The sequence below is a fragment of the Equus asinus genome, chromosome 4 (genome assembly GCF_041296235.1).
Source record: "Equus asinus isolate D_3611 breed Donkey chromosome 4, EquAss-T2T_v2, whole genome shotgun sequence".
Lineage (NCBI taxonomy): Eukaryota > Metazoa > Chordata > Mammalia > Perissodactyla > Equidae > Equus > Equus asinus.
In genome coordinates this window covers 86,289,000-86,303,079 of record NC_091793.1, presented here as the reverse complement: position 1 = coordinate 86,303,079, position 14,080 = coordinate 86,289,000, and the positions used below count along the sequence as shown (strand labels likewise).

At 36.0% G+C, this 14,080-nt stretch overlaps 1 protein-coding gene across 1 annotated transcript in view; it reads right to left on the bottom strand.

The window, feature by feature from the left end:
* Window positions 1-14,080, bottom strand: part of ARHGAP15 (Rho GTPase activating protein 15) — a 607,959-nt gene that overhangs the window by 488,578 nt on the left and 105,301 nt on the right. Inside the window, exon 6 of the mRNA XM_014852163.3 lies at window positions 883-972. Within this exon, the coding sequence (XP_014707649.2) occupies window positions 883-972 (90 nt within the window). The remainder of the gene's footprint in view (window positions 1-882; window positions 973-14,080) is intronic.

Below are 14,080 nucleotides of genomic sequence, written 5' to 3'. Positions count from 1 at the left end.
GGAAATGTCACCTACCTAAACTTCTAGAAGACCCACTATATTAATTTTAGTGATGCACTTAAGAACAGAACTGATTTTTCTTCAAGGGCCAATGTGGCCTCAGAAGACATATTAATGTAATAATTATAATAATCTAGTTCCTTGGCTACTAAATGACATAAATTCTAAAATATATCTATAGGTTATTAGTTACTTTGGAAATATAAGTTAATTAAATCTCGTTAAAATATATTAAAAAAATCAACCCCCATAACCTAAAGTTATTAATTGCCAGAGGGATTTTGGCAACATCATATGTGAAATATTAAGTTTTCCCATTTCTTTTCAAGGATTTCATCTTGTTAGTTCTATTCAATGGAACATGAATGAAACTATTAATTGCAGTTATTTTTCAAAAAAATTAAATTACACAATAGAAAAGATCCAATATAGATATTTAGCTCTCTCGATCCACCTAAGTTACACTAGAAAATGTAATTTATGGCTGGGAGGCAGGAATGACGATGAATGCACATAGTTTATCATAAGTAGTGAGTCTTACTTTGTGTGTGTCTGAAAGTTCTACATTAAAGCTATTTGTCAAGCATTCTAGGTTTGAACTCCAAATGGCTATCAAATATACTGCAAAATTCAGTGACTTTTGGGTGCAAGATTAATCAACACATAACATGTATTTTGTGTTTAGATAGTAGCAAGTCACCAAACAAAAACAACAAAATAAACCAAAATTCAACAAGGAAGAAAGTCAGTTTTTCACAATGACCTTCACACAACTAGTTCACATACTTGAAAACACATGACAAGGTAGTCTTATTTTGATTACTCAAGAGAGCTCAGATTGAGAAGGAATAGAAATAAATTGAATATATGTAACAGTCTTACCTGAAAGACGTTCTTTCTGCTTGATTTTTCCTTGGCCCATTCAATATGTGCTCCACACAAATCCACACTTTCTGGTTTGTTCCCAGTTTTCTGTAAACAAAAATGAAATAAGAATAAAAAGCGTACAAAACTGGTGATGAATGTTAGAAAAAATAAAAGTTTATTGAGTTAGCAGCTATACATATTTATGGCATAAAGTCTTTTTTTTTCAGTTTCAAAGAGATATCTACATGCTCATGTTTTTTGCAGCATTATTCACAATAGCCAACACATGGAAACAACCTAAGTGCCCGTCGACAGATGAATGGATAAAGAGAATGTAGTGTATATATATATATATATAATGGAAAAATTAGTCAGCCATAAAAAAGAAAGAAATCTTGCCATATATAACAATATGAATGAACTTTATTTCAGTTATAAGGTGAATAAGTTCTGGCAATCAAATGCACAGCATGGTGACTATACAATATACAGTATACATACATATATAGTTAACACTGTACTGTATACTTGAAAGTTGCTAAGAAAGTAGATCTTACGTATTTGCACCACCCACATACACTCAAAACGGTAATTTTGTGAGGTGGGATGTGTTAACTAACCTTAATATGGTAATCAGTTCACAATATATATGTACATCAACACATCACATTATATACCTTAAATTTAAACCATGTTACTTGTCAATTATATCTCAATAAAGCTGAGAAAAAGAAAAGACAAACATTTAATAAATATTAAGTGCCAACACTGTGTCTTTTAGAAGTTAACTTTTCAGACTTTTAAAACTATACACATAAGGATGTGTATTTAACAAATTTAATTTAGACCAAATAGATTATAGCATGTGCTTTCTTGTACACAATACGATGTAGATATTACTTAGAAGCTATTTTTACTTCAGTAATTCATAATAATCAATTAGTGGAAATATCATCTACATTTTCATCTTCATAGTTTCCTTTGGTTCAAGTGAATGATACTTATGTAACTTTAAATTTGCATAACTCCAAATATTAAACAAATGCTTACCTGTTTGGGAAATTCACTATTCTTTAAGAAAGTGATGCCACATTTCAAAGACTCCAAAGATTTTCCTAAGTTCTAAGTTACTCTAGGTTTCTCTGTAAATTCAGTACTTTTCTCAAATCATTTTCCATAGACTTCTTTAAAATTTAAGTATACAAGGGTTATAATATTTTTAGACAATGTTTTTAACATTATGAAGCTTTAGGTTAAAATGTGAAATTATGAACAAATGGTAAAAATGTTATAAGAAATCTTTCAACAATTGTTGCCCTATAGCCACTATGATCAATTCTATCAGTTTAATAGAAATAGACTATTTTTCAGAAGAAACCAGAAATCTGAGGGTTCTTATATTAAATTGCGAGATTTTCGATTTTTGGCAACTCAATAAAAAATTGATATAAGCCACACATAACTTTCCTTTAGGATACATTCAGCTGGCAGGAGAGCAATTGGTAGCATGTCTTTCCTTTGTTAGCGGAGCATGCTTCGTACAGATGGTTCAGTCAGAGAATTTTTACTGGTCCACCCATGCTCTGCCACCTAGGTGATCACTATTGTGGAAAATCGCAAAGCATGATAATAATGTTCATTGTCAAGTGATTTATGATGTAGAAAAATTAAAAACAACCTGCTTCTTCTACAGTTAATTAAATTACGGGATACTCAGAACCAACAAAATAATCATTAAGTGTATGTAACGGAAGAAATTATCTTTCCCATATAATGCTGTCAGGGGAAAAAAGATGGAATTATTTTATATAAGAAGCACTTTTTATGTGCCATGCACTTCTCTGAGTGTTTTACAACTATCAGTTCGTTTAATTCTTGAAACAATGGTATGCAGTAGGTACTTTTATCACCATCATGTTACAGGTAACAAAATATGCGAGGAGGGGTAGGTAAACCTTCCCAAGGTAACACAGGTAGAAAAGGAGGAGCTAGGATTTACATGTGAGCAGTGTCACTCCAGAGTCTGTTCCTAACCACTATGCAGTCCTTGAAAATTAAATATACATTATGATCCTACTCATCTTAAAACCTAACATTTGGGGAACAGATACCCCTTTCTTACTAGACTCTAGTATAGACATACTGATTTTGTTTCTGTCCTTCTCTGTTAAACTTGATCTTCGCATTGGGCCTTTACACCACCTGTTTACCTGGAATGACTCCCAATCTTCACATGGCTGACTCCTTCTTATCCATCAGGTCCCAGCTAAATGTCACCTTGTCAGAGGTCTTCTCTGACTGTCTCATATGAAAGAGCTGCGTTCCAACACTCCTAATTACTCTCTATCTCACCACTTGTTTTTATTTCCCTGCAGCCTTCCTCCTAACTGAAATCACCATATATATTTTTATATACTGACTATATGTTTTTTCCCACTAGAATTAAGCACCTTGAGCTGGGGCTTTGTTTGTCTTCTCCTCCACTATTTTTCCCAATATATGGAAATGTATGGAACAGTGCCTGGCACATAGTTGTTGTTCAATGAATATTTGCTGAATTCATGAATGAAGGAAAAATATCAAAATTCAGCTAGCTTTTGTGCTTTGGAAGGAAGGTTGGGCATCAAAGAATTCCCAATTTTATAACAATTAAGATTTGTATCTGGTTTAACAGTTAAGCAGTCTTTGCTTTGTGATTTGGAAAAGTGATAAGCAGTTTAATGGATTCATATGTGGATCGAACCTAGGATTTCGCAGAATCATTCAATAAGCATTTATTGCATACCTATTATGTATCAATGTGTTAGCCACTGTGCTGGGCACTGGGACTCCAGAGATAAAGAAAATACGGACTCTTGCTTGAAGAATCCCATACGAACCTCTGACCCTATATAATTTTCTATAGATTCTCTCTCTCTGTAGAGCTAGAGGGGACCTATGGGTCAAAAGGAAGCTAAGCTTTCCCAGTGTTCTCACCATTCAGCTTTGCCAACCTCTAACTGTTGTCATCAGCATCATACACTAAATCCCATGGCTTTGGCACTTGGCTTGGGTTTATCCAAATTGGAACTCTGTCCATCACTTTCATTCACCTCCTGGTGCTCATTCATGTGACCTTGACCTTGCCCCATCTATTGCATTCTTCATGAGCTCACTGCTTGGCTTCCTCTTTGCTTTAGCAATCTCCATTCTGCTTTTCATCTAACAAAACCCACTTTCTGAATTTTCTTACTCCTACTCTGTTATGTTTGTTTTGGATGTTAGTGAAATCAGCAGACCTCTGTTCATTGTCCCAGTCTCTCAAGCCCTTCCTGGTTTCGCTTCCTTTCATGTCCAGACCTATGTCCCTGATTTCACAGTCACTTCGGCCTCTCTCATTCTCTCTCCCCATTCAATGATCCACTCTACTCTCTTTTCTTCTTCTACAGTCTTCCTCATAGCCCCTTATTCTTGAGAAATAACTTTTGAGTACTCAGTGGAGTAAAATGGCTTACTCTTAATTCACAGAGATAAAGCCCTTGTGCTAGAATATTCACAATTCTTCTCACTTTAATAGTTAGTCTGTATGATCGAAATAAACAAATTAAAAATATAAACTTTAATAAATTCCTGTATGTCTTGCCTTCTAAAAGCTGTATATCAATTTCTCATTTATTCCTGACAACAATCTCGTGAAGTTATTACCATTGCCTTCAACTTACATGTGAAGAAGCTCAAACAGTGAGTGCTTAAGTGTCTTACATAAACTCACACACTTAATAAGTGCCTGAGCTGAGATATGAATTCACTTTTATCTGACTCCAAGTCCCAAGTTCTTGATCACAACACAATATATGGCCTCTCCCCTATACCTAAACTGTCATCCTTCTAGGTCCCATAATGCCCTATTTAGGTCCCCAAATAAGAATGAACATTTTCTATTTCTTCCTTGTAAATGTCGTTATTTCCAATTTTTTCATCTGGCTCCCAGAATTCTGGATCTGGGTCTGTGACTCTGGTCCACCTGTCTAATGAACTCCCATTCCTGGGCACAGTGGCATCCATGAATATCAAACTACCTGGCCTGTCAGGGCCATGCAGTACATAAACAACTCACAGGGCATGTCTTGTTTGGCCTCAGAGGAAGAGATGCTCCTTCTTAGGCCCAAGGCTTTTCTTCTCTTGTTCCTAATTCCATCTAATCTTGTTCCTCATTTTCTGAGTTGCCCCTTTTCTCCTACATTCTCAATCTCCTACTCTCAAATAGATTATATCCCTTAGCCTATAACCATGCTCAAGTCACTCATGCTTGAAAAAAATATAGAAGAAAGCAAGCCTCAATCCCATAACTTCACTTTTTCTCAATCTCACCTATTTTCTTTTCATTATTGCTAGGATTCTTCAGAGTTTTCTGCAGCCACATTCTCTGCTCATGTTCCATTCTCTTCTCAATCCATTGCAATCTTTTACTCCTTTCCTTGAATAATCTAAAATGCCTTAACCATTAAGGTCAACAAAAACAATCTGATGCCTTCTCTCCCATCAACATTCTACTTAAACTCTGTACAATTAGATTCTGCTGGTCCTTCTCCTTAAAACCCTCTGTCCCTCAGCTATGGAGACATTTTCTCTCTAAATTCTTCTTTCATATTTTATACTCCTCCTTCTCTGTTTCTTTCCCTGACTTCTCTGCCTCTTCCCACTTCTTAAATGTTGGTAATCCTTGGTTTACAGCCTTCATTAATTTTTGTAGTTTTCGTGCTTCCTGTGGGTTTTGGTCTTGCCTCTGGTCTGATTCATCACTTATAATATGTTGATTCCTCAATGGTTCCTCTGGCCCCTACCTCTCTCTTCTGTGCCAGAACTGTATTTTCTAACTACCATTAAGATTTAGCACAGACACCTCATTAAAACCATTGTCTTATTCTCAAACATGCCCCCTTTTCATTATTACTTGTCTTGGTTAATCATCCCTTTATGTACTTCACTTTCTTAATTCTCTCCTTTCCCTCACTACCCACAACCAAAAGGTACAAAGCTCAAATTCCAGAACCAGCTCCAGCTTCTTCATCCCATGACCACAACCTCATTTGAGCTCTTATCATCTCTCATCTGAATTCTTCTCTTTGTTGTTTCCTCTGTGACCAGTCAAACCATTTCAATTTTTCTCCACAATTTGACTTTTTGTAAAAAACGAAAAATCTCACCATATTTCTTCTGGAAAACTTGTTATCTACAGGATAATATACAAATCCCTTAGTAGGGCATACAGGCCCCTTTCTTTCATTCCCCAAGCATCCTTCTCAATTCCATTCATTCTCTTGTTCTTATACACATCTGTGACGCTAAATTCATAGCATGCCTAAATGCAACATGCTTTCACAGGACTATACATTAGGAATATGAGTATGCATGAGCCCTTTTCATCAGTAACTCATTTTCTCTCTCTTCAACCCACTCTCCTTGCCTGCCATTTGCCCCAGTTCTGCTCATTTTCATGTTGTAACTCCAAAATAATCTCCATGAGGCTCTCCTTTACCTTTGCAGGCAAAGTCATTCACTCCTTCCTACCATTTTCCCTACTCTGAAGCACACTTTATTACAATTCTTTTTGTTGTCTACACACGGTAACTACTTTCTGTTGTATCTCTTTCCCCAAGCCATCCAATCAGAGACCAAGCTGGGTTTGTCTTATATGTCTTTATTTTTCCAAAATCTAGCAAAGTAGCCCAAAATAAGCACTCAACAGATATTTGTTACCTGTTGAATGAATTTATAAACTGGATGGAGAATTACAATGGAAAATTTCCAGGTTAATTCCAATGCACTCATAAATAAAAATAAATAATATATCTCAGAACAATAGCTTACAAAGTGAGAAATACATAAGAAGTAAAAGCACAGAAGCACAATGTATATTCCAGTATACACTGACCTTTAGTAGGAAGTGATCTTATGGCACAATCAAAGCAAATAATAGAGATTTGGGGTGAATTCAGAAATATGCCAGAAAAAGCTAAAGTTATTTGACTAAAATTCAAGCAAATAGATATATTAGCTTCAAAAAAGAGCAAACTAAGATAAGCAGACAGAAGACATTTTTAAGTGATCCTAATCAATTGTTCATTTTTACAAAGCTAAAACAGAAACATCTAGGCTTAAATAACAACTTTAGGGACTAGGCTTTATTAGAAGTGAAAATGTTCAGTATTTAAGCGTCGTTAAACATTGGAATAAGTTGTTCAGAAAAGTTGTAGAATTTATTTGGAAGACAATCAAGATCTTATTCAAGAAGCCTGAAATTAAAGACTCCTTTAATAGAAAACATATTTTTGATTCCACAGCTACAAAACACAAGAAAAAGTCTGCTAATGAACTACATGATGCCAATGGATCATATTGTACATCATTATAAAAATGTACTTTTTAAAAATTGACTAAATATGGATTTAAATCTAAGAGTGAATATATCATATCTCTTCCGGGGTAAACTTAAAATATAAATGACTGATTTTAAAATATTTAAATAGAATTATTTAAAAGTTACTGCTTCTGGACAATAAAACATAAAAGCCTCTGTTGGAGCAATGTGAAGTCATTAAAAATTGATCCTAGGTCTTGTCCACTTCTGATTTTTATTCTTCTCTTAGTACATCTTAACCATTTCCCAATAATAGCTGAAAGGGTATTCTTTCTATAATATATTTTTCTCTGACTTAGATTAAACCTTTGGGATTAAGTTTCCCATTTTTCTTTGTGGGATATTTGGGGCCTTGTAATGTATCTTAAGAAAATATCAAAGGCCGGGTGCTCTTGTGCTTGGTGGTATTTTCCATGACAAAGATGGGGCATGTACGGAGGCAACAAACCACCGGGCCATTCATCCTCACGCTCTTACTACGAGATGTGGTTAAAAAAAAAAGACAAGGTTCAGATTTTATGAAACGGGGTATTAGCTACCATTTTTTATTTTGGATTAATTGCTATTTCAGCATATAGACTCGGATTATCCTTATCTGTTTGAAACAGGAAAGACAAAATCTGTTTAGAGGAATTAAGTTTTACCATATAACTGGTTTTGATTCTGGAAAATCATTCATGGAGGAGGATAAAACTCACTTATAAATTCTCATTTGGGCAAAATGATTTAGGAAAGAGTGCTGAATGGATACCTGATCTTATTAACGTCTAAAGTATGGCCGCTGTCAACATAGAAGAGGATACTTTGATCGTAAGATGTGGGTTTTATGTATATGAATATAAATGATGTTAATAATAACTGAAATTGTTTCTACAGTGAAATTTCTCAGAACATTACAAGACCAAGTCAAACCAGATTTTCAGAAAAGCAAACTTTTGTTAGTGATTTGGGGCACTAGAATGTTACGTGTTTGTGGGGGTTTTTTTGAGGAGAAAGTATTCTCTCATTTTCGAGAATGAACACCTATTACATTTATTCCTGAATCAAAATCTTGCTAGAATAAACAAAATAGCTTCTATTTAGTCTAATTTCGTTGTATGCTAATATTGTCCTACATTCACATTACATAAAACACTATTTAACTCTGCAAGGTGAGTAGCTTGGGCAAATTTTTGGTGCCTCAGTGCCCCTCAGAGTTCCTCCTTAGGCCCTCATCCACTCAGTCCACCTCAGCTGACCCTGTAGGTAACCAGCCCTGCTTGGGCCCAAATGGTCCCACTTCCTGAGGATAATCAGTCACCTTCTTGGAAAGCAAGGCCCTCCTTCCTGGCTGCCAGAGCACAGACAGGCTTTCGGCTGCCCGAACACTTCCAGATTTGGAGGAAATGCCACTTTACAGGGTGTAGGATCTGGCTTCTGAGGAGCTGCCCAAGGGTGTGCCCAGGGTTTCTATGATGTCAGCAGTGAAGACCCTGGGTGGTGAACTTTAACCAGAAGGAAGCAAAATGGAAAGAAACATGGCAGATAAATTCCTTCTCCTTCTTCCATCCCTCCCTGCCACAGACTGCTTCCTGATTTCTCCAGACAGTCTATTTGCAGCTTCTCTCCAAGTCAAGTAGTGCACCTGCCTGGGGATCTTCTGTGTCTCTTTGAGCCTCACTGTAGAGTGGTAGCCAGTACGGTAACACATCTCCTCCACTACTTCTCATCATTTCCTGCCCCACTCCCTTTATTCTTCACTCTCTGTGTCCTGGATTCATGCCTCCCAAGTAAAGTGCAGATGCTTAATTTGGGCTTTGTCCTCTAAGAAGTCAGGGTCAGACAATTGATGTTACTCTCCTTGTGGCAAAGATGGATAGCTCTCCACCAAAATGTGTGCTGGGCTCCCGCTTCAGGAGTCTAGAGTTGCCACTGGGAATTAGCTGGCTCACCGGAGACTCCATTTCTCCCCCAGCTTCCTTTGCATCAACATGTGGCCACATTACTCATTCTCATCTCTGCAACGTGGGCAAGAACCATGTGAGACACTTCTGGGCTTATGGCTGTTAAAAGAGCTTGCAGAGCTTCCTATGCTCTCTTTAACTTTCCCTTATCTGCCACCAGGGGATGGCAGAACCAAAAGATGGGAGAAGCACTGTGGAACAGAAAGCTGGCCAGGAATATCTGTTTTACACTGTGGTACGAGTAAGAAATGAAATTCTGCAGAAATTTTGTATTGTATTTGAACAGCAGGGAGTGTTCTCCTACCTGACAAATCTTTATATTACTGTTAAGAAAACTAAGACAGGGGTTTTACGTATACTGCCGTTAAGTGGCCATTTGGGCATTTGAATTCATTCTATTTGGTTCCAAAGCCTGTTCTCTTAATCACTATACTCTATTGCTTTATGTAGTAATAATAAACATAATTAAGATTTATTATTTTTGCTATGTGCCAGGTGTGTTACATCAATTTTCTCACATAATTCTCACAATAGCTCTGTGAAGTAGGTTCTCTCATTAACCCCATACTTTAGTCAAGAAGCCAAGGATTATAGCAACAAACAAAATGTGATCCTGGGATTCCTAACCCAGGTGGTCTGACTTGGGAGCCCCTATTTCTACCTAATATGGTACACTGTTTCCCAGAGCATTTCAATTTACTAGTGAATTTTTGAGAAAGACTAAATACATATATTCAGCAAATTAAAAAGCGCGCTGTGGAGTAAAAGTCCATTTTATCTCAGAGAAAATGCAAGCTCTAAATCAGATGCATTACATTGACCAAAATGATAAACCACAGAGAGTCAAACTTCATAATTAAAATAGTTTTCTGAGAGAGCCTAAGGTGAGGTTTATTGGACAGTAAGCTATTATCCATTTATAAAGCATCCTATCAATTTCATAGATTTTTGTGGTTATTAAAAATTATGTAAGATACAGAATTTATTGTGGTTAATGGCCAAATCTTGAGAAAATTATAACCAGAGAACATGGCTTCATTTATAGTAATATCGATCACTTGATTTCATTTTTTTCCTTACAAAGTTTACGTTAATAAAATACTAGAATTCAGTTTCCCTTTTTTTCTTTCTTTCTTTCTTTCCATCTTCACCTACCATCCTCCAGATTTGGGGATCTTTTTTAATAATAATTTTTAAATATACAATGAGGCCATATGAGAATATAATCTATGGCTATACTCATAAACTGCCTTAGTGATCACCATGCTGACTTTGCCAGAGCTCTATCATTATGAAATGAAAATATGAAACAGAGATTTCAAATGCCTTCATTAGGCTGAGGTTGGTGCATCTATCATTTGTCCCTCCATTTCTTATGATCTTTTTGAGCAGGGATCTGAATAAGGGCTCAATACTCACGTTACGAAGATAAAATCATTCCATATTCATTTTGCACAGAATACTCAATAATTCATGAATAGCTTTCTGATTGAAACTATTTTCATCTTTTTGCTAAATCACATCATTTTACTCCCATAAACAAGTGCATTTTGTTATTAAAGTCGTACTACAGTGACTGAGCATCAGATGTATTGCATTATTTAATTAATGCTTGTGTTCATTATTTGCACTGGAAGTAAACAATATTAAAAAAGTAAACAAATTATTTTAATGAGACCTTTTACTCTTTTTCTTGCTTTCAAGGTTATGGTTGAATGGGTGGTTTGAAAAAGTTAATAGTCTATTGAATGCCTGGGAAAAGTTTTCTGTCATTACAAGTAAAATTTGCCAGTGTTTACCTCTACTAAAAGTATGAGTACTATAATGTAATGTGAAAAACATGAAAGTAGCAGAAAAAAGAAGTTACATACGTAATCAGTATGTAGGCTTCATAAAGAATATACTGGCTTTAGAACTATATGATTTTAGGGGAGAAATAGTCCTTGAAATGTTTAGAAAGCTTCTGAATTTATGTCAAAAGTGATGCTAAGTTTTCTGAGCACACTGTGATAAATATAACAGAAACAGCTGATAGATGAGAATAAGGCCCATTTGGTCTGAATTTTGGTGGATATGAAGACAAGAGAAATTTCTTAAACCAGAAATAGATTTTTCACAGTGTTAGTAGGGGGCTACACTGAACATAGATTCTGGAGTCCCATGAAAACACTTCCAGGTTTGCTACTGGGGGCTCACTCGTGCTGATACACCCACTTTCTTGGGAGAGCACATTTTTAGTTCTCCTTAGATGAATTGGCCTGCTTTCTTTCTTTGCACTCAGACTACTTTAGAAATGATCATTCTGTTAAAAGGTCAAAGACGTGAGAATACTAAAATATTTTCTGAGTGAAATGATACCCTGTGATTTACTATAGGCATTGGCCATAATAATGACAACGTTAGCTGTTTTGCTATTTTCTTTGTCAATAAGAGCACAAGGCTTCTATCGCTCCTGTATTTCCATAGATTTTTAGAATACATTTCTCAGGTAATATCACAAGTCCTATCTTCTTTTTATTAAAAGTAGAAATAAATATGTTAATTCCCCAAACCTGTCTCTGAAAATTCTGAATCTCTCTTAATTTGAGGATATTTAGTATATACAAAGGGCTCCATAGTGCCTACAGAATGAGTCATCTCTTCTCACAGTTCTATTCAAGGTCTTTCAGAGCTGGTTCCACACTGACTATCTAACCAAATTAGAGTGCTTCCTGTTCTGCACTGCTATCCTCAACTTATTTTGAGGCAATCTTTCACTGGCAGTGCATCCAGGCAACTTGTAGAAGAAACACAAAATAGTCTAGACTGGGGCATATCCACCTTAGGCCACAGGGAACCTCTAAAAGCATTTCAAGGGCAACAATTAGCACACAGAGCAAGGGGCAAGGAAAGAGATCAATACATATCTATAAAATAAATTAATTAATTAAAGAATTATTTCTCATATTTGATCATTGCTTATTCCCTTATTTCTTCCTAAAATATCTTTTTCCCCCCAATTCTGCATTGAAATCCTACTCATCCTTCAAAAGCATGCTCAAATATCACTTTCTGTATGGATATATTTAGACTCCTTTCCAGCTGGAAGCAATCTTTCTCTCCTCTGAGTTACCATAAAACTAACCCATGTTTCTGTTCAGGCCATTTTGGAGCAACTATCAATGTTCATTTTTTACTATAATTACTTGACTTATGAGCATGATTTCTATTTGTTTCTAGACCCTCAGGGAAAGATCTGAGTCTGACTAATTTTTATATCTTTCATAACACCTAGCATAGTGGCTTAAACATCGAGGACACTCAGTGATATTTGCAGAATAAACAAATGGGGAGATACACAGGCTGAGCATTTCCTGGAACAACAGTTTCCCTGGAAAAGGACTACCAGTACCCGTAGCTAGATCTACTGTTCCCCAGCATGTTTTCTTATATTTTTTGACACTTTCGTCATGTTTTATTGTAATAAATCTGCATATGATTCTGTCTCGTCTACCAGACTATAAGCACCTTGAGAGCAGGGATCATATATGATACATATGGATATCTCTAGGGTTTAAAAACACATTGTTAGGCGTTGTTAATCATTAGTAGAATAAATAAATGAATGGGTGCTCCAAATTACAGAGCTTCTTCCCCATGAGGGAATCCATCAATAGCTTTTGTTAACCAGGAATGCAAACTTGCCACATCTCTTGGCTAGAGTCAGGTGTTTACTCTAAACCAAGCATAAGCTCTAAAATCACAAAGCACAGCAGGTATCTAGGAGGCAAGTTGCAATTGAAATGCTGGAGCCAACTGAAATGCCTACTCATACAAAAATAGGCAAGTGTACTTAAAAAATGAAAAGACTGTGAGTCACCTCAGAGGATAAATGAAACTGACAACTCTTGTTTCTTTATAATTTCTCTAGCACTAGATGAAACAAATAATAATGCAGTGGCTTGTGAGGCAAAAGTGTTTGCCCTTGGACTAAGTGAGATGAGGCCATGATCCAAGAAGAATCAGCTTCCTCTCTTACCCTTTCCCCATGATAAGCCTGGTCCTTTTAAGACAAGTAGCACCAGAGTCACACTGCTGCTCAGTATGTATTTGTTAAAAGAATACACATGATAGATTATCTAGGGTGAAGATGTCTGGAGAATACTGACACACCTTATTAAAGATTTGCTTCTGGTTGCAAATATCAACCCATGGCATGCTTCTCATTTCTTTTATTTTATCTTGTCTTCCAACCAAACTAAAATATTCACTTCTCTTTTTAGCACACAGACCTTACCCCTTCTCAGTTTCATGCCATTGTTCATATTTTTTACTCCACTGGAATTCCCTGCCCACAATTCTCCACATATTGAAATTATAACCATCCTTCAAGGCTCAATTCAAATCTTTCACAGATGTGAGCTCTCCCTCCTTTAAATCTCAAAAAAAAAAAATCATCTAAGTTTTTTATTTCATCTCACCCTATTTTTTGGCAGAGATGCTATAAAGCAAAGACTATATCTTGATTATATCTCTATGCCTTATATGTAGCCCTAACGAGCAAGCTGTTCATTGTAGGATTTCAATACATATTCTTATGAAGTCTTTTCCCACCAAGGCTTATATAAATAGCACAAACTTGATTAACCAAATGCATATTTAAATGAAACTGAGGTAGACTGTAATGAGAAGCTATGCTATTTGGATCAACTTTCCCACTGAAAACAATGAAAAGTGCTGGATAAGATATTTCTTTTTAAAATTACCTTAAAAGAATTGAAAGGCTCAAAAGAAAGTGGGAGCTGCCAGGGTAAATATTTTTTGGAGGTGGGAATCTGAACCCAGAGAGGAAAGCTGAATATCAAATCAACATAATTGTACTTTGCCTGAG